Below are 26848 nucleotides of genomic sequence, written 5' to 3' on the forward strand. Positions count from 1 at the left end.
TCCACATGTGTGTGTGTTTGTGTGTGTGTGTGAAGATCAACAACCTGGCCAACAACCGAATGCGAATGCGATTGCGATCCATGCCCCGTTATGTGGCCAAAAGCTGCAGCCACCACAAATCCAATGGCAACGCCAGCAACACAGGCAGCGACAGCGGCAGCGGCAGCGGCAGAAAAAGTGCAAGACAGACGTCCAACAGACAACAGCTAGCGCAATCGATAAACGGCCAGCAAACGATGACGTAGGCCACCCGAACAGTGGGGCCAGAGATCCACAGGTTAAGTCTAAAAACGGAGACTGCCGTTTCATTCATTCGATTCATGTCTGGTTGGGTCGGGCAGCTGCTAAAGAAAGCGTCTGGATGGGACAAGTGCAAGGCCAAAGGCCATGTCAGTGATGGTTTGGCTGGCTTGGATGACTATTATGATGAGGTGGAAAATATATATTGAAAAAAAAGGTTTCTTCCATATCTAAGATCAAGAAAGGTGTTTTTTTCTTCTTAGAGAATGCATGCTGCACAGCTCTTGGAACACACAAATACATATGTATATACTTTTCAAATTCATAAAGATTTCCCCAACATTCGTACCACTGTGGCGGTAGCTACAAGCTTTGGAAAATGTTTGAAATATTACGTTTTGTGGCTGAGAGGAGACACCGGCTCTCTGACACCATCTCTGGCAACTCTTAAGCTTATTAATTTCTTGCAGTTGCTTGGTTGGTTTATGGGTCCATTGTTGGGGGAGGGCGTTCAGATCATAACGAGAGTTTTTCATTTCGGTTTCGGTTTTTTGTGGATCTCTGGAAGTCGAGCGGAAATGGCAGTCATTCATTAGAAGGAAGCACCGCTCCAGCTGGGAAGCGGCAGTCGATCCCAATTGAAAGTTTTTCATCACTTGAATCAGATTGAATAAGATGGGGCTGTGGTGCCAGAGGTGGGATCTTGGCAGACTTCCCGGCCCCCGGCAATCCGTGACAGCAATGACAACCAGAAACTTTCGATTTCCACCATCCAGGGCGGGGCCCGGCCTGGGCAGAGTTCCAAGAAGCGGACAACCAGCTGTCCGGGAAGCCGCAGATCAGACATCAGCCCATCAGTCGATGGGCAGGAAGACCAGAGTATGCAAATGGGGAATGCGATAGGGGAATCTCTCGACCAAAGATTACGGAAGTGGCATAGTATTTTGTGGCACTCCACTACCCATACTCTTCTCCACTCTTCAGCCTCTTTTTTAATTTGAGTGGAAAGTGGAAAGAGACGCTGCCGCATTTCAAAATTATAGAAATTGGCACAATTTACCATCCATTGCGGCAGCTGATTATGCTAATTGTTCGCGGCCATACCTGCTGCTGCTGTCGATGGGGATCTTTACGTAAACAGCGTTTGGCCGCAATTTTGCAACTCGATGTGGCAAGGAAAAAACGCCACCAATTTGTCGGAAACTATGTGAAAGTCATTGGGAGTTGTAGTTATTTCTGGAACTGCAATTGCAATATATTAGATCACTAGATCACTGGAGGATAAAGAGAGGAGTTAGGGAGAGGAGTTAGCGGAGCGGAACAGACACTTTGAAGAGCGATCAAGGGGAGATGTAGGATAGCGATCAGAATGTTTCTCTAATGAAGAAAGATTGAAAGGTTAGCCTTAGAGGCTAATTGAACATTGACGATTGACAGATTTTCCGGAAGTAAGAGTACAACTAACTCGGCCAGAAAGATCAGTAAATAGATGTTTCCTTAGTTTTTTTTAGTTCTGAACCAGTTCCTTAATCGTAATAGATCAACGTGACCATGTAAGACCAGAGACTGGAAGATAAGATCATCAGTAGATCAGGAAAAGGAACTTTCCAAGTTCAGATCTTTGATCACAAGCTTCCCTTACATCGATCAGTTGGATATACAACAACTACCCTCCCATGAAACCCACTCTAAAAGTGCATGATGGATCTGTGTTGATCCTCAAGATCTATTTTAAAACCGTCTTCCCCACCCATTCCGAATGGTTCAGCAGTACATTTCCTATTGTATATTTTGATCGTGCTGTAGGTGTTTTGCGTGTTTTCGATTACGAGTGCAACCAAATACTCGTAATGATTGGCATTTAGCACTCGAGTTATTTGGAGTTTCATTTCGCCAGCTGCAATCGATGCTAGCTGGCTATTTTTATGGGTTTCGTGCGTGACTTCCGTGACTACTTACAGCACTCCCCCTCCCATCGGTGGAAGCACCCCCCAGCACCCTGTTTGGTGTTGCTAGCAAATTGATTTTTGTTTCGTTTAATTATGTAAAAATATAAGTACAGATATGTAAAATCAAGAACTACGTTTCGTTACAGACTAATTATTGCACACGTTTTCAGCACATTTTTGTGGTTAACAAAAAAAAACCAAACAAATAACACATAATAAATGAGAATGAAAGCGCAGGCGGAGATGAGGTGAGCCCCTCCGGGATCCCTCGGGTCATCGAGAAACCACTGCATACGTCTGGGCGGAATATGCAACCGGTAGTAATTCGATCTGAGAAAAACAACTGCATACTTCTGGGCTGCTCCCTTAGCTGCCGCCGATAAGTATGCAATGTATCGATGGATGGCCAATCACCAATGTGGATTGGTAGTAATCCGATGTCTGGAGAAACTCCAATCCCACGGGGGTTGGGCAGAATAAATACTAATGAACGGATTTCAGGCACGAGAAGCAACTTCAACAGCATTACGACTACGATTACGAGATAGTACTAAAAATGGAGGAGCCTTAGCCCTCCAGAAGCTGCGTCGTCTTGTACTCCACCGCCGAGCCCATCTCTGCACCGAGCTTCTCCCGCACGTACTCCCGGATTTGTTGCAGCCGCTGGTCGCCGGCTGCTGCCGCCGCGGCCTCGGGGTGCGCCTTCGCCGAACGCTTGCCCTGGCGCATCTTGAGGCCGTGGGCATGGTAGTTGTACGGCCGCTGAGACGGAGCACTTTCCTCGGAGGCGCCCTCCTGCTGTTCCTCCTGCTGTTCCTGGTGGTGGTGCTGCTGCTGCTGCTGTTGGGAGTACTGGCGCAGGGTAGGGTACATGTGGCTGGGGTGCGAATTGAATATGACCTTGGTGTGGGTGGCCCGCGGATTGTTTTCCGTGATGGGGAGACTGTGCTCCTGCTCCTGCTCGTGCTCCGCCTCGGGGGCAGTGGGTGGCTCTGACTCGGGCACATATATCGGTTGCTGTTGTGCCTGTTGTTGCTGTTGCGGCTGATGTGGCAGCGGTTCGCCGTAGTCCGCCTGCGGGGCTGCATCGACGTAGTCCGGCTGTGGGGCCATGGCTATCAGGTAGAGCTGCGGCTGTGCCTGGCCCTGACCATGGCCATGGGACTGCGGCTGGGCGTAGTAGAACTGTGTCTGCTGCTGGTAGCCTGTTGGCGCATAGTAGGCCTCGGGCGGGGGCTGTTCGTACTGCTGCACCTGCTGCTGATGCTGTTGCTGCTGCTGGTGGCGCCCCTTGTAGCTCTGGTAGACGTCGTCGATGGCCGCATACTGTACTGGCTGGGGCGTTGGCGCCAGTTGGTGGGAATAGCTCACATCCGGGTGGTAGGGCCCCTGCTCGGGGGCTCCATATTGCTGCGAGAGATCCAAATGTTGCTGCTGCTGCTGCTGCTGCTGGTGTTGATGGTGATGCTGCTGCTGGTTCTGCTCGGCCTCTTGGAGCAGGCTCAAGTACTGGGCTGCTCGGATCTCCAGGTACTGCTGCAACAGGGTCTGGAGATGGGCTGCGTACTTTGCGGGGCCTGGGATGCGCAGGACGATGACGGGCTCCTGGTAGCCGCCCTGATCCGCATGCTCCTCCTCCTGAGGCAGATCGATCTGGGGCTGCTCCAGGCCATGGCTTGGATGCGCCTGATGCGGTTGGTGTTCCTGGGGCTGTGTCGGATGTGGGGGCTGTGTCTCGTAGGTAGTCTGTGGCTTCAGCTCGTAGGAATACGAGGGCTCGATGGTCACGCTTGTCACGTGCTGCTGCTGTTGCTGCTGCGGTGGCTGTTGGTGCTCCTGCGGTTCTTCTGGCTCCTGCGGCTGGGGATGGGCAAAGCCGGAGGGAGCATAGCTGCCATAGGTATCTAGTGGCGCCTCTGTGGCCGGAATGTCGTGCTGGGAGTACGGATAGAACATGAACTTGGGCGGCGTGTAGTCGTACCCCTGATGGGCATAGCCATATCTACAATAGATTGCCATGATTAGAGTTTGATTAGAGTTGCATTGGTTGGTTGATTAGATGACTTACCCCAGATCTCCTTCGATCGTCCGCTTGCTGTTCTTGCCGCCACTACCCGTGGAATTGTCCCGCTCCACCTTGATCTTGATCTTGTCCCCATGCAGCTTGAACTGCTTGTCCAGCTCCTTGATGAACTCCAGATCATCAGCGGGCAGGTTGCTAAAGCTCGCGGCCAAGGCGGGTGCCTTGGTGCTGCCTCTAGTGACGGTGCTCGGCCTGGTGGTCTTTCCGATCTTCACGCGTGGCTTGCTCGGCTTGGTGGTCGTCCCACTGCTGCTTGTTCCCCCCCTGCCGGATGTGGTGCTGCCCGATGTGGAAGTGGTCGCCGCGGTCGGCGTCTTGGTCGGTCGCTTCTTCAGCGTCGTCACCTTCTTGGGGTAGCTGGATGCCTTGGTGGGCGCCTCCGGCTGACCCAAACCGCTGGCCAGGCACACGGCCGCACTCAGAGTGCACTGTAAGATCAGAAAAGAAGAGCATTGGAGCATCAGCATTAGTTTGGACACGGGTACGAGTGGCTTTTGTCTAGCCATCGCTTTGTTTCTTCTCAAGGTGAGGACAGAGACGGAGACGGAGGCGATCGACAATGGTCTCAATCTCAATATCTCGATCTCCATATCGATGTCGATGCCGATGTCGATCGTTAAATGATCAATGCGCTGCCGCGATCAAACTCAAATCTGGGGGCATATTAAAGGTTTCACTTTTGACATTTCGTCAAGTGAATGCTTGCGGTGCTTTTTAGGAGCGGTAGGGAGGGAGCTGCGGCAAAGACGCGGCTAGTCATGTAGTGTTGTAATCGAATCTGGCTCGATCGCATCTCAGCAGGTTCGTCGTGTCTTTAGTATTTTGTGTGTGTGTGTTTTGTGTCGGCCAGATGGTAACAGATAGGTTAATGGCTTAGGTTATCGATGAGTTATGGATAAGCTGCCAACTAATTAGTAGTCGATTATGATCGATAACTATCGATAAACGGTGATAGCATGATTATTTGTTAAAAAAGTTGATTTATTGATGATGAGCTTGTAGAATCTTCTGATATGTTGCTTATGTGGAATGCAAAGCGATATATTGTACGACTATCATATCAAAAATAATCGAATTGGTCATGGAATTCTTTTGATATGTTGCAAATACATATAATCTTGACAAAAAATATCGAAACATGAATCGAATGCTATCGAAATAAGTCTTCAAATTGATGGGGAGATTCCATTTCCCATTTACACCCACAACCCCACCAGCCTATTATTGATAAATCGATTGCAAAATCGAATTGCATTTGTAATCGATATTTTAATCCCTTTTTAATTGCTGCAAACCCACTCCCAGTCTATATACATATGTACATATGTACGTGCATATCTGCATACGTATGGAATTTCACAAGCAATGCCTGACCAGCAACGAGGAGCTGTCGGATAGCTTAGTTTTAATTGCATTTTGTCACTCAATAACCGCTTGGTAGAGTACCACATAGAGCGCTCGAGTGTCTCATGTGTGCGATGTGTGTGCAAAAGCCCGAAAACTGGGGCAGTGTGTCAAGTCATTTTAATAGCTCTCTTCTTGTTTTCGTTGGGTTCTGCTTATGTTGCGGCGACTGTCGTTGCTTCGTTTCGTTGTTGTTTCGTAGCTTGTTAAGCAGGAAGAGTTTTTCGGCAGACTTGCCACACAACAACCGCCGCCACAAAGGCAGCAAATTTCTTGTCAAATGTTAGCATGTGAGCTGTGGGAGCCCGAACAGAAGAGCTGCCTGCCTACCGTACGGCGGATCGGCGATGGAGGAGGAGGTCTAAAGTTGCTCATGCTGCTGTTGCTGCTGCTTGGTGCAGTTGTTTATATAATCTATCGTCCGGCAGCAGCAACTACTCGGATCTGTCTCTCCAGCATTGATTTATCTTTGCCAACTATTTTCTGTAATAATTTAATTTAATTGCATTCGACTCTTTGGGGTTGCCTTTCACTTTACAACAGAATGGATCCGCTGAGAAGATACTATGCATTGCCATGGATAATGCTCTTGCAGGTATGGCAATCGGTTAGTCCTAAAATCTGCCCCACACTCTACAGATGACATGTGTGCTTCTGCTGTTTCTGGTGCTTTCTCACCAACTCGGGGGAAGAGTCGCTTGTACATCATCAAAAATCAACAGCTGCAACATCAAAGAAACCACACCAGCTCGAGGCAAAGGCAGAGGCAAACGATCGTCACGCAACGCGTGCAAATTAGTCGGACTCGAATTTTTGCTCAGTTTGGTGGGTTTCTGTTTAGTTTTTGTTACTGTTTTTGTTTGACTTTCGTTGTTGCATCATCAACATCATCTGCAACATAACTTGTGGCAACATTACTTGTGGCAACAGCAGCAGCATTAAAGCCAGGCACAAAACAATAAAATGTAAATTAGACAAGCCCAGATTATCCTGCCAGAGCCAAAGCCAAAGCCAAAGCAAGAGCCAGCCCCCAGCGGTCCAATCCCCCACATCAGATGGTAATAACTTTATGTAACCACATGAGAGAGAGAGAAAGAGGCAGCAACTGGCGGGGGGAAACGAGTTCTGGTTGCGCCACAATCCCCACAGAGTGGCCATTCTCTGGGGTGATCAGACCAGACCTCAGCTCGTCCAATTACCAGCTAATCTCTGATGCCATGTGATGGCCGGCCCTTCGCTGTGGTCCGAGATTGATGGACAAGGGCAAGGGCAGTGCCAGTGCCAGTGGCAGCGACAGCGACAGTGAAGGTGCAGCCAAGCGAGGAGGTCGATATCTAAAAGGAATCGCCACTGCCACTCTGAGAGCCCGTCTGAGAGCCAGAGACCGGAGTTCATTGCATCCTGTGACCAGATCAGTGAACTGCCTGGGGCAGGGCGCCGTGGTTGTGGCTGTGGCTGTGGCTGTGGCTGTGGCTGTCATCTCGCTTGGTTTTCCCGGTTTCCCGCAGAGCTGCAGCTGACCAAGCCAAGCCGGCTGAGCAACTGGAAACTGCAACTGGAATGCAAATTAATTTGTCAGGCTTGAAGAGGGGGAGGCAGCCTGAGCCAGTAGAGTTGAAGGGGGTTGGGGCAATGGTTGGGGCAGTGGGAGCGGCTGTAGATCTCTTCCGGGAGATTGTGCAATCCACCCCATCACGGAATCTTACCAGTATCAATGCCAATCGCATGGCTGTCTCGGGCAGTTCCTCCTACGCCAATGAGCGAACAATGCACATTCAAAGCGACTTCTCACGCACTTGTACTTTTGTCTAGAGATCGTATGTATCCAATTTGGCGGCACTTTCTTCTCCCGAATTTCGTGGCACAAAAAAAACAAACAGCTATATTTAGTAGGGGCGGAGGAGGCACAACCGAATGGGGCAGATACTCGTCGTTGGTGGGTGCCGTGCCCGATATCGATAGAGTGGAGTCTGTGCGGATGGAGCTGCGATGCCAGCGTTCAAAAGTCGCGCCTTGTACTGTGGATGGCGCTGGCGATGCTCGCGGGTTTTATATCGCACACTTTGCCAACCGCAGCAGCACCACCAGCTCCACCAATACCATCAACAACATCACCACTAATACAGCCACAACCACAGCTAAAACTTTTGGTCTTCGTCTTCGTCTGGGTTGCATCAAGCCACTTGGCCAGTCAGTCAGCGGAGTCACTCGCCGGATTCGGATTCGGTCTCGGATTTGGACTCGGATTTGGATTCAGAGCTGGTGCTGGTGCTGGTGCTGGTGCTGGTGCTGGTGCTGGCGCTGGCGCTGGTAGCTGATGGCTGGTGGCTGGAGTCGAGGGCAGAGCGTGCGGAACGATCCGATCTCCGATCTCTGTGGACGAGTTCACCAGCAATGACACCGCACGTCCACATGAGTATCTCTGTGTGTGTGTGAATGGGGTATCTGTGTGTCTGTGTCTGAAGGTGTAGGTTGCCTGGGATATTGCCTCAGCTGTAAGCAAACTGCTGCAGATACTTACTACAAGAGCAGATAGAAAGATCTTCGCATTTGTTGTTCAACTGTTAACTGTGTGTGTGTGTTTCTGTGGGGAAGTGGCAGATGGGTTGTTTTTTTCGAATGTTCGTGGAAAGTTCGAATCATCTAATAACACGAGGGGTGCTTAAAAGCATAGTATTACACGCTAATGAAGATCTTACCTGAGGTTGTCACCCAACCGCTCTATACTCTGCTAGATTTTGTTCGTACTCTTTGTACTCTTCAAGGCATTCTACATAAACATTCTATATATAGTTTATCCCTTCTTATGCTTCAACTGCATTAGTAGGACTTTCACATTTGTAGATGTTGCAAAACCGAAAACGCAGAATCGTATAGAATTATCTTATTTACCTGAAGCCCGAATGAAAAAAGCCGTTTCCGCCTCGTGAGCTCTTCCTTTCTCCCAAGGTGGCTTAGCAATTAAGGGTGAGGTTTCTGTCTGGCATGTAATCAAAGAGAGCGCATCACCTCCCTTTCTACCTTTCTCTCTCCCTTTACACATTCATCGCCAGTTCTCTTCTAGTGAAAATCGTACGTTCTCCTTGCTACAATCTTATCATGGACTAGCTTGCATTGAATATTTTATAGATATATAAGTACATACATATATGTGTATAAATATAAACTTAGGGCAGGGTATCTAAGTGCGCCACAGAAGTTTACATACAGTTTCATACAAACTTGTTTTTCTCATTCTGGTTGCAATGATTATCCAATTTGTTTTCCCAAGAAAATATGTATTTCATCTTCTGGATTTATTTATTGTCTATTGTAAGAAATTCCCATAATTGTATTTATAGTCTTTGAAACCCGAAAAAGTTCCATAATTTTCAACAAATTTTAGATTTTTTCAAAATGTAAGCACTTTGTTTTGTAATTTTTAAGCAATATCGATAATGTTTTAGTATTTCAGACTCTTTTTCATGTAATTAGCAGCGAATGATGTCTGTTTTGTTATGGTTACCAGTGTAATTGAATTACAGTACTCGTACTTGGCACTATTTCAATATATTTCCGCGTTATTCCTCCATAGAGTATTATATTTCCATTATAGTCTAATCTACAGCTTCAAACTATCTTTACGCATCATTCAACTCCGTGAGAACCCGACGACTGACCTTGCCTCGCCATGGGAGATCGCACCTTTCACAAAGGGCTCCCCCATCCACAGACACAGACCTTTCGCTTGCAGCTTGTTGGCCTTTCTTTGGAGACAAGAGACTTGACTCTTCCATGCCTCTGGCTATTCTTCTGTCTTCTGTCCGATTTCCAGTTCAAGTTCAAAGTCATAAAAAATTGGCGCAACTTTTGGCCGCTGCCAGAGATGATGATGGTCCCATCCACTCCATTCGATTCCAGTCCAGTCCGGTCCGGTCCAGGCCAGAGCTAGGTCCATTCCAGAGGCCTTTCATTTTGAGTGAATAAGTTTTATGGCGTTTATTGTGGGGCATCGTGTCTGGCTTTTGTATGAGTATTATAATGATTTCTATGCCCTGCACAAAGGCACGAACCGATCGAAACATAAAATTTGCATAGAAACAATTGCAGATCGAGGGCTGGCTAGCCGAGAGATACGGAGGAGAAAGATACGTTAAGGGGTCCGCGAGTAGTGGCAATTTAATTGGCGCATTAACTTGTCTTCGCTCGGGTCTGGGTTGGGGTTTGGGTCTGGGTTGGGACTGGGACTGGGACTTTGACTGGGCTGGGGCTGGGGCCAGCGCGAAAAGAGAAATGGCATAACAAGAGTTTGTGTTTTTAGGTGGGATTTTGTAATCCGCTTTGTCAAAAACACACAAAACAGAGCACAGAGGCAGCAGAGGCAGCAGAGATAACGATAAAACAGCAAACAGATAGCTGAATGCTCAAAAACTTCATTCGCAATCATTGTTGCATTGTCGAAAGTTGTTTTCGGTTGCTTCGATAGATACCCTTGGATGGAGAGAGGAGTCTAAGGGAAAAGGTCGGAGAAGCTTTAATTGATTGTGGTACGTATCCATTCAGGAACTACAGCCATGATCGATTGGGAGCTTAGAAGGCTCTTTAGGAATAAGAAGTCGTAGGATGGTGTTAATCTTTTAGTTAGGGGATGCTCATTGCCACTGTGATTTTTCTCATCGTCTTTCCACATATCTTCAAATGGTTGGTAAAGAAAAGACTGTCAGTTCTCAAGGATATCGCTGGTTTCGATTCCTCTAAAATCTTTTGGTATCGACAGCAATTGAAATATTGGTCACAGCACAAGTTCGATGGTCTTTTGTGCCGCTGTCAATGACTATGGCGAATCGAAACGATAGACTCCGATCCATGGCTCTGCAAACATTGCACAATGGCACAGCATCAGCGTTCAGCCTCAACCTTAGCTCAATTTCAACTAGCGAAGAGCTCATTGTCTGATCTTAAGCTGCAACAATGTCACTTAGTCAGCGACTATTATGCGGCATTACTAGTATTCATTGTGAAGATGCGACTTGAGCATACGGGCCTACGGAAAAGCCATTGAGTCAGCCATTGGGCGTGAGGTAGAAGCGCACATAAATCCACCATCGAGAAGGCTGGCCGTGGGTAGACTTCAGAGGGCCTACAAAAGACCCTTCTTCAATGGAAATTATTCATTTTTTCAGCCAGATTTACGAGCCACAAACTGGAGCATGATTTGACCCCCAAAGTGAGGTCAAGCTTGTGCCCCCAACGGGGTATCGCGGTACCCCATCTACGGAATCATCCGAAGCTGCAGTCAGGAAGTGGCCCATCCACATGTCTCACTTTGAGCCAGAGGGCAGGGCCCCACTCAGCCTCATTTGCTGTCTGCATATTTAATGGGTGACAAACAAAAGGAGGCTGCAATGCAGACAATGCAACAGTTTTGATGTGGATGCAGCAGTGCCCCATCCAGTGGCAGCTTCATTAACAACCATGAGGTGGCCAAAACACATACGAGTATGAGTACGAGTACGAGTACGAGTACGAGTAGTGGAAAATCGCATCTTGGCAGCAGCAGCAGCATCTTTGGAGCATCTTCGCTTCCTACTTGCATAAATTTCCACCTGTCCGTCTGTCTATCAGCGGACTTTCAGACTGCCACATGGGGCACACTGCCATACAAATCATAATCTTGCCGCGACTCGTTGCTCCTCTCCCCGTAATTGTTTGTTATTGCTGACTGTTGGCTTTATAGCCGCGATTACGTGAGCAGCAGCAGCAACAGCAGCAGCAGCCCCAGAAGCAGAGTGGAGAGGAGCCCCACTGGCTCATTGACAAAGTCACATATTGCACATTTGATTCGATTGGAGTGGCTTCGGTCTCGGCTTTAGCTCTGTCTCTGGCTCCAGCTTTAAATGGCCCGAAAACCGAAACACAAACCGAAGCTGAAGATGAAGATGCGGCTGCATGTTGAATGTTGGCGGATGGCGGATGGATGCTGCACCCGGTCCAACGGCTGTTATGTGATAGTAACTCGTTCCAGAGGAGTCTTTTGGGGCAACTGAGAATGCAGGAAGACGGCGAACGGAGCCTGAATGAGGCTCGATCTACTCCATCTACAGCTAATCATTCATCATTTATTGATAGGCTTTAATAAATAGTCGTATTTGTATAATTAGACACAGAAAATATACACAATATTTAAGCTAAACATTCGCTTGAAGCGACTTCTTCACGGTCTCCCCCTCGGAGCCCCGCTTGACCAACCTCAAGTGACGGGAGACGGGGTAGGCCAGGGTATGGCGCTGCACTGGACCATGACTGCTGTACGGATGTGGCTGTGGCTGGGTCTGCTGTAGGAGGCGCAACACCTCCCAGCTGGGTATGTACGAGTCCAGGAGCGACTTGGACGCGCGTCCGGCGAAGAGATCCGGCGTGGGGTCCGGCTGAGAGGGGCGGAAGGGCTTCTGGTGGCCCCCGTAGCCGTCCGAGGGCCGTCGCGTCGTGATGCTGATGAAGCTGGGCGGATAGGGCAGGGGTATACGGTGGCCAGAGGCATAGCTGCGCTGCGGGGGTGGGGCATAGGCGAACTGCTTCGATTGTTGCAATCCTAGTCCTGCTCCTGGCGGCGGTCGGGAATCGTACAGTCTGGGTGGCGACGGCGTATAGCCATAGACAAAGGTCGGCCGCTGGGGTCGGGGCAGTGGCAGGGGTAGGGGCAGGGCATTGCCCCCTAGATACTGGATGCCATTCAGCTGGAGATCGAGATCATAGGGCACAATGGGCTTCAGGAGTCTCGCGGAGGTTGCAGCTGTTGTTGCTGCAGCTGTGGGCGTGTGTGTGGGCGTGGCTGCTGTTGGTCCGCTGTGGATGGAGCAGAATTGGTCCATTAACGAGGTGCTATAACACCCAGAGGAGCCGCCTCTGATCGGGGCCTTAATTCCTGCAATCAACCGTCATTTGTCGGAAGCCAACGGCGGCCAGTAATCGTAAGTGAAACTGCCATTTCAACACCCACCCAAGGCACCACAAAATGCCCCAAGTATCCCACAAATTAGCCTGGGATTAGGCGATATACCGCTTTCCAGGCGCAAATGAAAGTCTCCAGCAATTTATGCGTCAATCAGCCCTCCATCAGCAGCCGAACGGAGGTTCAATCAGCCCTCCAATCAGTACTGACATTAAAGACTTCGTTGCCTGTACGTATGTATATCGTTCCCTCTTGGAAGCTTCCCTACAATAAATTATTCCACAGTTTGTGCCGTCAGTCTTTTGTTTCACGCCAGAGCTTAAAAGCTCTAAGCTAAAGCACACTCTCTCCGCCAAAGATTAAATCGTTTGCGATAGATGGAGCTGGGTGTAAGGTGTCGTGTCTCAGCTAAAAGCTTCACAAGTGGAGGCAAAGCTCCACTCCTAACGAGCTTTAAAGCTCTCCCTTAAGCCCATCCATACTCACACATAGAAAACGCTCGCCGGCAAGTGGGCGGGAAACGCATATCCCGCACTCAGCTGCTGATGCTGCCTCTGCAGTTGACGCAGCTCCTCCAGGTCCCGCTCCCGCTGGGCAGCTTCTTGCACATAGCTAGGCGGCAGGCTGGCCGCCACACCTGGCCGCCACTCGTAGTGATTGGGCAGCAGGGGCGGCCGATTCACATCCAAATGCTGCTCCAGATCCTGTTCCGATTCTCGTTCCTGTTCCCGTTCCCGCTGTCGTTCCCGTTCCAGATCTTCCAGGCGCAGCTGCAGCGGGGAGCTGTCGTCATCATAGCCAGGCGGGGGCGAGAGGACGGCCTGCACGGCCGACAAAGTGACGATCATTAGGAGCAGGTGATGCAATGCCTGTGGGAGAGGAGGTAGAGGTGGATTAGCGACAGGAGGCAACTGGGTGATTAGAAGGGCCCCATGGATTACAGACGACAGGTGGCAAACATTTTGGTGAAAGGTTTTTCTGCCACTGCCACTGCCACTGCTGTTGCTGCCTTTCGCCGCTGCCACGCCCACTGCAACCAGCCACCAGTGACCATTGATGCGTTTAATTGAGTTTTGACCATTTTTAATTTGGCTCGAAATTGGAGGGAAATAGTGGAGGGACTCCCCCTTTTTTGCAGTCAAGTGGAAAGATCAACAGATTGTGAACTGAGACAAATTTGCCGTGAAATTTGCTCAGGCCAAGCCTTTTCTCTTTTGTAGATTTGCGATTGCGGGCTGTAAACTGTACATTGTGGGTGGGTGCTGCACCTTATCTGTGCTCCACCTGTTTTGTGCAACACGACCAGGACAAGGCCACACTCCGCCACTGATAAGCCACTCGCCAATCGGCCTTTCTAAAATACAAGCACATAGACTTACGGAGCCACTTATGACCATTTGTCACGCAAGAAGTCGAAGCCGAAGTCTTAGTCGAAGCTCTGGCTCCACAGCCGCCGATGAAGATGAAGATGAAGAAGGAGGAGAAGAAGCATTCCATGCTGATGTTGCAACATTGCGAAACGAAATCGAAACCTGCGAAACTGCCTCTGGCATCGCGCTGCCAAACTACGACTGAGTTGCAACTTCATGCGTGCCCCAGTTTCCAGGGGGCTTTTGGGGGGCCAGTAATTATTTTTGGCGGCCCTGGCTAATGATCGGAGCAGGTCACATCGGTCAGGTCGGCAAATGCAGCGCTGATTGATGGCCCAGAGCGTGGCTAATGGAGGCGCATCGTTCACATGCGTAATTTGCGCCTTTAGTCCCATTCAAAAACATACACACAAAAAAAAACAAACAAAAGAATCAAGACACAAACTTGGTGGCCGCGCCGCTCATCTCTGATGAGGTTCTAGGGCAATGTCAATCACTCATATGACAGAGAGCCTGAAACATAATAGAACCCATTGAACAGGGTCACATTGAGAGGGCCTCGGGGTTGGACTTGTCTTAACATTCCATGCCAATGAACTCTTATATCCATTTCTAGCGGATACCTCACTACCATACAAAACTTTCCCTTTCATTGTGTAGACCATAATACCATAATACCCTTGGACAGATCCAGCTTCCAGCTTCAAGCTCCGCTGACATATGATCAATCAATCCCTGAAGCATGAAATTGTCGCAGATTGGCTCATTAGAGCCACTCACTCTCTCCCTCTATCGAAGTCTCTTGTTATCTATATCTATAGGTATCTGCGGTGGCATTATTTTAAATCAGATTTAAAAATGATGTAAGAGTTCGATGTAAGCCGAACACTTTCGTTTGTCGGGGAGTTCTTTAGATTCGTTTGACATCTTCCAACTTCATCCATAGTTATATCCGTGCAACTTTTGACTGGACAAGCATATTTTTTTTTAGAACAATCTCTTCATCTACTGCAAAGTATTCTATCTTTCCATCTTTTGCCCACATGAATTAATTTATGAAATGCGCTTGTTTCTTATCTATCTATATAGTTTTTGTATTTGTTCTTTCTGCTAAGATATCGATTGTGTCATTTATCGTTCTGTCTGCATGAACTATATTCCATCTGGTTCCAAATATATCTATATTCCATGCCTTTAACCAGCATACGAACCATAATTCTGGTATCTCCTTATGGTGTTCCCTGGTAATGATTCCGCTTCTGCTGCAGACGATGATAATGACGCTGGATTGATGCGTGGTAAGCGCTCCTTGGTGTGAGCCACAACCAGCACAGACAACATTCACCAAGTCACACAACAAAAATTAACAAAATATTTGAGCACACAAAACAGAAAAAATGAACACAAAACTAAAGCCGAAATAGAGACCAAGACCCGACGAGGCTGAAACTGCAGCTAAAACCGACCATGTGACGACCACTGAAGCGACTGCGACAGAGCCGAGCTGTGGAAGTCATTTTATACCGCCCGGCCTCTGGTCAGGGCTCTGATCAGAGTCCGCTCGGAGTTCTCTCCCAAATGGAAGGCATTGGTGCAGATGAGTGAAGAAAGGACTGAAGTGAGCTCGGATTGGATTGGATTGGTGGATTGTTGGATTGTTGGATCGGCTTGGTGTGGTGTGGAGTGGATCCGTTTAAAGCTCGGGCAATTAATTGAAAAGGAAAGTAAATAGGTAAAAATTCAAATTGAAATCATTTCAAACTCCGGTCCGGGCAACAACAACAGGCACCAAGCAACAAGCTACAAGCAAGCGAGCACCGCCCCAAAACCACCGACAACAAAGACCAGCCCACAGAGCTAATTTACGCGTTTTAAAGTGTTATAACAACGTCGGACAAGTGAAGCGCGCCCCGGGCCCCAGCCCCAGCCACAGCTTCAGCTCAAGCTCCAGCTCCAGCTCCAGCTCCAGCTTAAGCCCCGGCTCCACCTTACTTAACTGCCTGTCTCAGATCAGACCAAACCAGACAGCTCTGTAAGTCATCCAGAAGAAGAAAACTTTGGCTATTAATCGAACCATTCGAACAACAAGAGCTAGAGTGAGGTGAGTGTGAGAAGCATTTCTTTGTTGGGCTGAGTGCATCGATAACCGCTCACTTCCGCTCCCAAAAAGCGTGGAGTCGCGAGACAAGTGCGCCCAATCATCCAAGCCCTGAACCCTACCATGGCCGAGTGACCATCCAAATCTCATTACAAGGGATCCATCCAGAGACCAGAGAACAGAGACGGACGCCACGGGGCGTCTTCATCATCATCAGAGCCTCATCGGCAACATTGGCCATAACATCAATGCAACGGCGACGCAATGACTGCGACGACATGTGGAACATTTCGGTGATTGAAAGTGAATTGTGGCACTGAATGTGGCATGTAATGCCCCTCGAATTGCCAGCCAATACCCTAACAGAAAAGGAGTTGCATTCATGTGAAAGACTCTTCGATTTGGAGTGTAACAAATAAAGACATTTTTTGCTTAAAACTCCACTCATTGCTTGTATCAATGAACATCCCTTTCTTTTCCATTTTGTATCATTCAAACTTATTAAAAGAACTTCAAAGTATTCCAGAAGAGAGAAATAGAAAGTGGTTTCTTCTTTGCTTCCTCAAAACGCTAATACATCATTTACAATAATCTGGCAGACATCCAGATTTCAGGCAGTTCAAGAGTATCCCCACTTCGTGGCCTGGCTAAGATAGAGAAACAGAGGGAGTGGGAGAGAGAGAGAGGGCCCTCGGCCATTTGCTCTACATAAGTGCGGCAAGTGAAAGATGTTTTGGGCTTAGCCCTCCCCCCTACCAACCACACCCGCTGAGGACTGCCACATGCCCTCTGGCACTCGCTGTGGCGCTGAAGGGGAGCCAATGAAAGCTCCATTCCGATTTGAGGGCAGTTAATGCCAAATGAATTTGTCAAATTGTGACAATTAGGAGTAGACAGATGAAAGGGAGACACGACACAGACTCACAGACTCACAGACTCACAGACTCACAGACGCACAGACTCTGATGCAACTTCAAGGTTGCCTATGGGTCTGTCTGCTCCCTGTCCATGTGTCAGCGTAATACGCGCTGCGCTCTCTGGAAGACACACGACTCTGACTATTACTCGACTCTGTTCCGGTCGGGCGTGAAATTGTTGCTCACTTTCACACACAGAAAGAAACAAACAAGCTCCGGGGCACAAAAACAATGGTGCTGCATTCTGTCCGCGTCCAAAGACGACCTTGTTGGGGGCACCGGCACCCGCAACCTTTGTCTGTCTTTGGGTTTGTCTTTTAGCTTTTGAGTGCCTTCCCCGTCCGTCGTCTGGCGGCTGTGCAAACAAACAGTCTAGATTCGGTAACCGTTGGCGAGCTCCGAGGTTCCGTCTTGGGTCATCCCTGGGTCTGCGTGTGGTATCTGTAGGTGCGAAAACGAAAGGCGGAAACCCCATGCCAGACTCTCAGTTCTTCCACTTTCCGATCTACTTTAAGGGGGCTTCCATTTGGTATGCAAGTGAAAGGTGTGGATTGCCCCTAAGTCTAAACGGAACCCATTACCACACATTCTTTGGGTTTAGTTTTTGGTGTTGGGAAATTTTGAAGAGCTGGCCTAAATTTGGCTCCAGTAAAGTGGTATTAGATCTTTTTGCTTGTTCCATTTAAGGGTGTTCTTCTTGTTCTTACAGCTATATCTTCTTCATTTTTCCAACAGCTTTAATTGGGGTTTGATACAAAAAAAAAAAGAAAGAGTCTTAAGTGTTAGAGCAATCTGTGACTTTGGCTGGTGCTGGGCCTGGAGTTTCGTCATGGGATCTCTCCTACGATCGTGCCCTGAGGTACAAATGAGAGCTGGCATCGTGACCCACAGAGGAGGCGGGCAGATACTCGTTGAGGTTCAGCGAAAACGTGGGCGGATAGTTCTTGTCCTTGGCCTCGCGATTGATGCGGTAGGTGCTGCGGAATGCTGCCGCAGGGTTGATTCCAGTGGCATATCCCTGCAAAGCCCCATAGTTGGGGGGCAGGGCGCTCAGCACGGTGGCTGTCCGGCCGGAAAAGTCAGGCTGTGGGGCTGCCACCACACTGGGCGCTGGCGGGGAGGGCATGTTGCCCGAAGCGGCTGCAGCCGCCTGCAGATAGGGGCTGATGGGCACGATGATGGGTCGCGTGGGAATCAGCTGGAGGTACTGCACGGTGCCGGTGCCATCTTGCAGGGTCTGGGCGGGCAGGTACTGCATCAGCATGGGTGTGGATGGCAGGCTCGCCACGCTGGGCGTCCCAGCAGTCTGCATAGGCGTGAAGTTGGTCTCCATTTCGGGCATCTTGTAGGAGGGCTTGAAGGAGGAGGGATCTGCCTCGGAATGGGACTGTCCCTGGCCCTGGTTCTGTGCTTGGATCTGGCTTTGGATCTGCCCCTGCATCTGGAGCTGCGCCAGGCTGTCGTATCCACTGGCATATGCGCTGAGAGAGTTGAGGTGCGCTTCCTGCTGTTGCTGCTGTTGTTGCTGCTGCTGAAGCTGCTGTTGTTGCTGCTGCTGCTGCTGCACCTGGAGGCTGTTGGGCGACTGGGCGGCCTTGTTGGCTATCTCGGGGCTGGACACAGGCGAGGATTGCATGAGTGGCAATAGCACCAGCAGTTGTCCTGCCAGCAGCAGGCGGCAATGGATGTGTCGATGGCACAGCATCTGGAGGATCGATCAGAGAAACAGAGTCAGAAAAGAACCCAAAGAGATGCAGGGTTTCCCCTTTGGATGTTCACCTCAAGGGATTTTTAATTGAAATTTGGGATACTCGGATGCACTGCACGATGGGAGCGTGGAAAGCACTTGCACTTTTCCAGCGACGCGCTTCGATTAACGCGGCTCAGTCGATTGCAGCTGCTTTTATACTCCGTCTGTCGGCCACTTGCCAATTTTCCTCAATTTTCCTCAATTGCCAAATGCGCCAAGGCATAGCGGGGTGGCTCTGCAACAGCTTCAGTTTCAGTGGCAGCTACAGCTACAGCTTCCAGTTGCCTTTGCGTGTTGGCAGTTCTTTGGAAGCGGCAGCGGCAGCGGCATGTTGCATGTTGTTGCGTGTTGCATTTTGGCCATGCTTCAAGTTCAAGTTTAGCCTTCGATCACACATCACAAACAGCAGCAGCAGCAACAGCAGCAGCAACAGCAGCAGATTTGGCTGTGTCTCTGTGCCTGGCTCCTGGCTCTGGAGGCACCGCTGGTTCCGTCTTCCGAAGCCCACAATTAGACAGAGGCCTCTTCCGCATTGCCGCATGGCCATGATACGGTTAAACGGGTTTTCGATCGCCATGGAAATGAAAATGGAAGTGCTTTTCCAGTTTGATTTACTCGTTCGCTGCGACATCACCGCACAGTGGAACCAATTGGGAGCCAGGTAAGGATAAAGTGTACGCCAATCTTCTCTTTTATTTTTGGTTTCAAAGTCTATTTATTTTTTGCGGCAACCAATCTTTGGCTTGGATCTGGTTCGAAATTGAAGCCTTTTTCGTGATATCAGGACCCACTGTGCCAGAGTCGATGCTTTTGAAAATGCTCTTAGCATTACTTAACCCATAAATTTTGCCATTTTCTCGATTTGAACAGATAATTTTGAGTAGGAGTAGGAGTAGGAGTTAGAGTGGGTAGTCCGATCAGGCGGCAAAGCTTGAGGAGCTCTCCTGGCGTAGCGGCGGCCGTGTCTCCATGCTGGAGAAGAGCATACGGGAGAGCTGTCGATGGCAGCTACGGCGCCAGCACTGGAGCCCATGCTGCAGCCGCCGGGGCAAAGCCATGGCCCAGGCGGTCACCCAGAGCAGACAGGCTCCAATGACTGTGGTGAGGATCGCCTGCGTCCAGTACTCGTACGTCAGGAAGGTGTCATCGCCGACGGGGCATATCTGCAGGACCCCAACGATGGCGCAATGGACCAGGCTCTCGATGCGGCACCACAGCTTGGTCAGCATCAGGTCGAGGACGAAGCAGCACATGATCGTCTCCAGGACCAGGGCCGTGAAATCGGGGACCTCGCTGGGTATCAGGCGCACCGCCTGCAGCACGGAAACGACGGAGACCGTGAAGAGCCAGTTGCCCAAGATGGGCGAGGGCTCCGAGGAGCAACGCCCCATCTTGAAGAAGTAGTAGTAGGAGATCCCAATCACCGAATGTAGCAGCAAGGCCACACCCAAAGCCGACAGTCGAGTCATCTTTCGTTCCCTGTATCTGTATTGTTTTTAGCTACACCCTTAGTCCTGAATGCCTCAACTGATGTTTGAATCTCCCATTTTGAGGCTTAAGGCAGAGTCTACCCCAGTCACAGTCACAGTGAAAACCACAGTGACAGGCGATTATCGGTATAAGCTCCAAAACTAGCTCCAAAATCAAGTGGGGTCCAGTCGAGGCCTTGTTTTCCTTATTTCCATTGGGCTCATTACGTGAGGAGGAGGCAAGTGGAAATGGGATATGCGGGAAGTGTTGCTCAAAAGTTGTCCGCTTACTTTCATTTTTCATTGGCGTTGAGCGTTTCCATTGGAGCAGCAGAGCAGCATCAGAGTGGAGTAGAGCTTTAGCTTAAAAGCTTGTCACCGATCGCAAGCAAAGTCCAAATGAAAGCTCTTTGAACAACGATCCGATCGTAGGAGAGCTGCATAGCTAACATTTAAGCTTTTGCTTAAAGCTAATTGTGGGGCAAACTTTCAAAAACAAGCTGTTGCGATAACCGTCAGTTCTTTTAAAGCTCTCTCAAATCTTCAAAACTTCAAAGCAGTATGTACGGTCCCTTCATGCCGCATCTTTAGACTTTAACTTAAGCCCGGAAGTATGTACGGTCCCTTCATGCCGCATCTTTAGGCTTTAACTTAAGCCCGGCTTCGCCCCCTTTTGCTCCTCCTTCTGCACACCATTTGACATCACAATCTGTTGGTGTCCCTGTCCTTCGCTTGTTCCTGTCAGCAAGTCATAAATCTTCTACTCCGACTGAACTTGATACATCAAAATGTTGGTCAAATTAAATTTCTTGCGCCTTGCATCGTTCTGCAGTGTCTCCTCTCCGCCCCCGTGTCTCCAGAAGCGGCTGCCAAGTAATTCGTCAAGCTGCTTTGTCCTGCTGGAGCTCCTCCATATTTTCATGGCTCCCTCTCTCGCTCTCTTTCTGTGGATGGGCGAACATTGTCTGCCTGCCTCCCCCTTTCTTTTCAACTGTTTGTCTGCCTCTTCTGGAGCTTTTGCCCGTCTCGTCTGCTCTGCCGTGGCTGCTGCTGCCTTTCATGTCAACTGCATTTTTCCTTTTGCCTTGTTGCTGTGTTGTGTGCGCTTTTTCACTGCTTTAAACCACTTAATGGGTTTTTTTTATGCGGACCTGGCTTAGACGCTGATGGGACAGGGGATGGGGAGGGGCTGTGGTGCTGTGGGGCTATGGGGAGCGCCTGGGGGCTATTCATGCTGCAGCTTTCTTGTAGCTTCATTCACAAAGACTTGCAATTCATCAAATCTCGTTAGCCTCGGCTTTTATAGAAAATCTGCAGCTGCTTTTCCTCAGCTTTTCCTCCTGCTTTGGTTTGCTTTTATTTTCGGGTTTTTGCCTCCTCAGCCACGAGGGTGCCCCGCCCATGGACACTGAGTGGGAGGAACTCATCCTTGGAATTCCGACTATCATCATCATCGCCATTGACTGGCAGCGGGGGCTTTAAGGCAACTTTTGTCCTATTCTCAGGCGCTTAACTTTAAGGGGTTTCCTTCCTTATCCCTTACCTTGAACAATCCTTATACCCACAACCAATTTGGGCTAATGAAAACCGTGTGTGTGTGTCTCTGAGATTGGAATGGAATCCATGCAACTGCTGCAACAGGCTGAGAGTCCGAGAGATACTCTGCTCAAACAAAAGCAAGCCAGCCAGTGTAGAAACCATTGTTCTGGGTGATGGGCCAGGCCATGCATCTTTAATGACACCAACCAGGTGGGCCATCGGCATACCACCAAGGGGGACACATCCTGGACACATCCGGAGTGGGCCACGAAGTAGTGGAGTGTTCCTCATAAATGTTGCAAGCCCAAGAGTCTGAGTGCTCGCCCTTTTTGCTTGACTCATCAGCAGTTGGAACTATTAGCAGAAGAGTTACCAACACTGAAAGTTTCTAGTACTGGAAAGGATGGAAAATCTTTATATTTTTACCAACATTGAACGTTTCAAAGCTTATTTCCAAAAACAAAACTATTTTAAATAGATTCTAATATTTGTTGACCAACACTGTCCGTTCAAAACCTGCTCGCTGTGGTTGTGTTGGGCAGAGCTCTGGCAAGCATTGTGACTGAAGGGGCTTGGCTATTCCCCTACTTTCTGCTGGTTCGGGGCTGCCTACGAGCCTCCTGGCAAAGTGCCTCATATCACGCATAGGCAAACATTGCAGGGACCTCAAAATGCATTCAATTAACAATTTCTCTCTGGCTCTGGCTCTGGCTCTGGCATAAAACTTTGCTGGCAGAAGCAGGCGACGCCACTGGAGGGGTATGCTAGGTGGAGGCTTTTAATCAAAAACTTGCATTTACCAAGTGGCAGGGTAACTTTTTGGGCCAAGTTTTGTGGCGGCGGCGCCAGAAGTGGGTAAACTTCTCCAAATTGTGACGTCGACAAAAGTCAAATCGTGCCGACGACTCCATAGCCCTCGAGGTCTCTCACATGCGCTCCTCAATGCTGTTGCAATCAACGGGAGAACAGCGGCAAAAGCAGAAAGACTTTGGAAATACCCTTTAGTCGGAGGAAGAACGATTATTCAATCAATGTTCCTCCTCTAAGAAATATGTTTCTTTCATGGAAATCTTAGGGATCAGTGCTTGTAGAGCTATTCTCATGTGAAATGTCTTTCGAAAGTACCCCGCGGGAGTAGAGTACCCCTATTTTAGCAATGTCAGTGGGAAAGCGAGCGCCGTAAATTGCCAGGCACTGGAAAGGAAAACTCAGAGCGTTAGCCAGAATGAAGCCGAAACCAAAGCCAAACACCCGCATGCCAAATGTAGTTCTGCCTTCTCCTACTGCAGTGCCTCACCCACTCCTCTTTCCCCATTCCCCCACTCCGCCAGTGTGCTTCTCAGGACTCTGTTTACCTAACACAGTCAGGGGCTCCAGCTCCAGCTCCAGCTTTGGCTCTGGGCCTCGTGCCATTTAGCAAAAGTAATTAAGCGTCGATGCGTTTCATTTGTGTTACTTTTCTGGGCAATTACGGAGGAAAGTTTGAAGTTTTTCCCCAGTTTTTCCGAGTTTTGCAGTGCGGCGTAAAATGTTCATTGTTAATTGTAGACGGGCCGGCGACTGCTGCTGCTGGGCGTGGCCCCGCTCTGAGCCCTGATGGCGTCGATAGTCTGGTGGCACAAAAGTTTTTTCCGCTTGCTGCCAAGTGTCCCGCGAAATGGTGTCCTGGTGTATCGATTGCGTGGGGCTAAAGGGACGCAACAAGTGAAAGTCCAGCAGCAGCTATGCGGAGCCGTGGGTATAAACTCATTCCATTCCCATCATCAGGCTCATCATCATCAGGGTTCAACAATTTACCAACTACCGACTCATCTCCAGATTCAGATCCAGAGCCATCGCCAGTGCCATTGCCATCCGCATCCTCATGCTGATGGGCAGTGCAATGTGCAAAAAGTGTTTCTCATTAAAAAGTTGTTTCACAATTTTATTATCGTGTCGTTGTCGGTGATGTTGTCGTTTCTGTGCAGCTCATCCTCTTCCGTCAGGTGCGCTCTTTCATTGTCATGAGCCGGGGTGACAATGTCAATAAAGCAAACTTCGCCCCAAGGCAGCAGCCACCCCACCAACCAACCACCCAGCCACACCATTCAGAGAGTGAGGGAGAGAGGGAGGAGACCAGCCCCATCATCCAACCAGCCACCAGAGCAACATCAAATTATTTTTAAATTACTTGCAAAAATGGCCAGCGCAAGGAAACACGCAAAAAGTTATAATCGTAAAAAAATATAAAAAAAAATAATAATAAGGCGAGCAGCAGCAGAGAGAAACAAAACAAAACCGTTTACGATCCCCTTGGGAGGAAGGGGAGAGGAAAGGGGAAAGGGAGACCAGGGTCTAGTTTTGCGTAGTTTTTGAGGAAACAATTTTCACAGAAATTAAGTTTTCCAAACTCCGACTCCGACTAAGCCATGTGTGTGTGTCCGGCTCATGCATATTTGATCGTTTCATTAGCAAAATCCCTGACAAGGGATTAGCCTTTTGCCTGCCAGGACTCACAGGTTCAAAGGACTACCAGACTACCAAATATATTGGTGACCCCAAACTCTGCGATTCCTCTTAATTTTCCCTTAATTTCCCATTATTATTCCATCAGAAAAATACACACAGTTCCTCTTGGAGTGCAGCCTTATAGAAAAATTCACTCAGGGAACGCATTTTGTATGGGAACAAATGTCGGACTGGACAGCCACTTGGATTTGGGGATAACGATGGATCGGATTGGGCTGCACTAATAACTGCTAATTGAGAATTCTGTTGAAGGTAGTGGCCATGTTGTGGCCGTTGTTTTTGGTCATGCTCGTTGATAATACATATTGTTCGTAGAGCACTGTAGTTATCGCCCCATTTGCGTGATTAGATTGTCGCCTAACTCGGTCTCTCTCCGAGGTGCTCGTCATTGTGCCGTTGTGCCGCATGGGGCGGGTGTCTCTGTAGGCATTTGTCAGTATGCTCTCGAGCATAATGTCAACAAGAAGTGGATTTCTCAGACTCACGCTGCTGGTGTCGGCGGCTCTGTTTGCCCTGCTGCTGCTCCTGAACACGCTGCAACGCTCGGACCAGCTCCTGGTACCGACCCGGGCGGCCGACGTTGCCCGGAAAGAACCAAAGGCCACACCGCCGCCAGTGCAGGACGTGGAGGAGCCCATCGATGAGGCCCTGGTGCGGCAGCTGGAGCAGGAGCTGCCCGAGGTGGACTACGGCCTGTGGTATCGCGCCGCCAAGCCATTGGGCTACAAGGTGAACGCCACATGTGCCCCCTACCCGGATCCGCTCGACCTGCATCTGCACAACATTTACTGGCAGACCTTCCTCAACGGGAACGTGACCTTCCGCCTATATGCCGCATACCTGGATCAGCGGGCGGCCGTGAAGAGCCGCATAGTGCGAGTACTGGCCACGGCCAATCAGATCGGGAACGACTTTCCGCCCACCCACTGCCAGCTGTGGTACAAGGGCAACCGGGAGCCTATCTTCGTGAAGGTCAGCGAGTTCGTCAGCGTATGGGTCAAGAACTGGGGCCACACGCCGCAGCTTAGCTATCCGCATCTGCTCAGCTGTCCGGTACCCAAAGAACTGCCCCCAAATATCCTGGACTCCCTGCCCAGCACCGTGTCCCTGGTGGTCGAGCCTTGCGACAAGGCCAGCAACTCCCTGAGGGTGCACTTTGAGCTGCCCAAGCAGCGACCGAGCAGCAGCTCTACTTCCCTTTCCAACAGCACGGCGACCAACGCCAAAGGTCTGCTGAGCTTCGGGGTATGCCTCAAGGGCTTTGACTTTCCGTATGTGGACCTCTCGGAGCGCCTGATCGAGTGGTTTGAGCTGCAGCGACTGTTGGGCGCCTCGCGGGTTTATGCATACATGTACGACGTTCATCCGGCAGTGCAGCGGGTCCTGGACTACTACCAGCGGACGGGATACCTCGAGCTGCGGCCCCTGACCCTGGCCAACGGTATGCCCCGGCTGCGCCACTACCAGCACATGCTGCTGCAGCAGCGCCGGCTGGTGAAGCGACTGAACGAGCTGATACCCTACAACGACTGCTTCTACCGCAACATGTACCGGCACGACTACCTACTCAATGTGGACGTCGACGAGGTGATCATGCCGCTGGGCGAGCAGCGCACATGGCAGGATGTGGTGGAGCGAGCCCACCAGATAGAGAAGGCCAAGGGGGGGAAATGCGCCGGCAGCTTTACCTCGTTGTGTATGATCAATGCCTACTTCACGCGAGTGGTGCCCGAGGCGCACAACCACGAGGAGCAGGAGGCCGGCGAGCTGTACGTGCTGCAGCACACGCTGCGGCATCGCAACCACTCGCTGCCCGGACGTGCCACAAAGTGCTTCCACAACACTCGCTACTCCCTGACCCTGCACAACCACTTCACGCTCAAGTGGCTCTCGGGGGCCTGCAATCCGCGCACCGTCGACATCTCGGTGGCCCAGATGCAGCACTACCGGGAGCCGGATAAAAAATACGAGCTCTCCGAGCTGGTCGAGGATCGCAGTGCCTGGAGGTATGCCGAGGCCCTGCGCGCAGCCGTGGAGCAGGTGTGGCTGCACCTGGACGACGTCCAGGGCCAGAGCAACGATGCAGAGGAGCAGTCGGCGCTAGAAGCGGCCCTGGTCGAGGAGCAGGAGTCGGACCTGGAGCAGCAGCAGCAGCAACAGATGATGCTGCATCCCCCAGTGCCCGTCGCTAAGAAATAGTCCTAACACACCAAAAATAGTTTTAGCATTATTGTGTATTTTTTTTCTAGTTATAGTTCTTGCTTAAACACCTATACTCAGAAGCTCAGTAGCTCAGAAGTCTGAAGCCCCTCAGCCAAATAGTAAAGTGATTTTCCAAGCGATGTCTCGCCCTCAAAAAACGTGAAAGAATGCACTTGCTTGGGGGCCTAATCGTGGTGCTATGTCTGGTTGTTCCATTGACACCTCATCCATCACACTCAACTCACCACTCTGTTTTTTGGGTGCTGTGATAATGATTAGCGATTGATTATACTACGAATGTGTTGGGGAGTTCCGGCTCGAAGAACTTTAATTAGAAGCTGCCGTAGGCCCTTATCTAATCGAGTCGAGGTGCGAGATCTGCGGCACT

The 26848-nt window shown here is 49.8% G+C and overlaps 5 protein-coding genes across 6 annotated transcripts; 1 reads left to right on the top strand and 4 right to left on the bottom strand.

Annotated features, from left to right (window-relative positions):
* Positions 1-2260: 2260 nt before the first annotated feature.
* On the bottom strand, positions 2261-7705 carry LOC108153766 (alpha-protein kinase 1). The gene is made up of 3 exons (XM_017283905.2): positions 7383-7705; positions 4258-4700; positions 2261-4191 (listed from the first exon to the last, which is right to left on the bottom strand). Exons 1-3 carry the CDS (start codon positions 7401-7403, stop codon positions 2757-2759), a joined length of 1899 nt encoding a protein of 632 aa, XP_017139394.1. The 5' UTR covers positions 7404-7705; the 3' UTR covers positions 2261-2756.
* A 4059-nt stretch (positions 7706-11764) lies between these two features.
* On the bottom strand, positions 11765-15438 carry LOC108165249. 2 transcript variants are annotated; one of them, XM_017301287.2, is made up of 3 exons: positions 15189-15438; positions 13094-13476; positions 11765-12501 (listed from the first exon to the last, which is right to left on the bottom strand). In XM_017301287.2, the coding sequence occupies exons 1-3, from the start codon at positions 15189-15191 to the stop codon at positions 11844-11846; spliced, it is 1044 nt and encodes a 347-aa protein (XP_017156776.1). In that variant the 5' UTR covers positions 15192-15438; the 3' UTR covers positions 11765-11843. The 2 variants fall into 2 exon arrangements, 1 of the variants encoding a protein (XP_017156776.1); XR_004471591.1 differs by lacking the exons at positions 13094-13476; positions 15189-15438 and adding an exon at positions 12656-12856 and having other exon boundaries at positions 12418-12501.
* Positions 15439-17744: 2306 nt separating this feature from the next.
* LOC108150970 (probable basic-leucine zipper transcription factor Q) lies at positions 17745-18844 on the bottom strand. The gene is made up of 2 exons (XM_017279304.2): positions 18772-18844; positions 17745-18697 (listed from the first exon to the last, which is right to left on the bottom strand). Exon 2 carries the CDS (start codon positions 18695-18697, stop codon positions 17834-17836), a length of 864 nt encoding a protein of 287 aa, XP_017134793.1. The 5' UTR covers positions 18772-18844; the 3' UTR covers positions 17745-17833.
* Positions 18845-19410: 566 nt separating this feature from the next.
* LOC108150767 lies at positions 19411-20310 on the bottom strand. The gene has a single exon (XM_017279061.2). The coding sequence runs from the start codon at positions 20209-20211 to the stop codon at positions 19660-19662; it is 552 nt and encodes a 183-aa protein (XP_017134550.1). The 5' UTR covers positions 20212-20310; the 3' UTR covers positions 19411-19659.
* A 4348-nt stretch (positions 20311-24658) lies between these two features.
* On the top strand, positions 24659-26642 carry LOC108150768. Its single transcript, XM_017279062.2, has one exon. It carries the CDS (start codon positions 24697-24699, stop codon positions 26455-26457), a length of 1761 nt encoding a protein of 586 aa, XP_017134551.1. The 5' UTR covers positions 24659-24696; the 3' UTR covers positions 26458-26642.
* Positions 26643-26848: the final 206 nt, after the last annotated feature.

Source organism: Drosophila miranda, chromosome XR (assembly GCF_003369915.1).
Source record: "Drosophila miranda strain MSH22 chromosome XR, D.miranda_PacBio2.1, whole genome shotgun sequence".
NCBI classification, from domain to species: Eukaryota; Metazoa; Arthropoda; class Insecta; order Diptera; family Drosophilidae; genus Drosophila; species Drosophila miranda.

Coding starts and splice junctions, on each gene's coding strand:
- LOC108153766 (XM_017283905.2), bottom strand. CDS start 7,403: ATGCGATTGGCATTGATACTG. Junction 4,701..7,382: donor TGCGATTGGCATTGATACTG/GTAAGATTCCGT, acceptor CTGATCTTACAG/TGCACTCTGAGTGCGGCCGT. Junction 4,192..4,257: donor ACGATCGAAGGAGATCTGGG/GTAAGTCATCTA, acceptor AATCTATTGTAG/ATATGGCTATGCCCATCAGG.
- LOC108165249 (XM_017301287.2), bottom strand. Junction 12,502..13,093: donor CCGGCGAGCGTTTTCTATGT/GTGAGTATGGAT, acceptor CTCCATCCACAG/CGGACCAACAGCAGCCACGC.
- LOC108150970 (XM_017279304.2), bottom strand. CDS start 18,697: ATGCTGTGCCATCGACACATCCATTGCCGCCTGCTGCTGGCAGGACAA.
- LOC108150768 (XM_017279062.2), top strand. CDS start 24,697: ATGCTCTCGAGCATAATGTCAACAAGAAGTGGATTTCTCAGACTCACG.
- LOC108150767 (XM_017279061.2), bottom strand. CDS start 20,211: ATGACTCGACTGTCGGCTTTGGGTGTGGCCTTGCTGCTACATTCGGTG.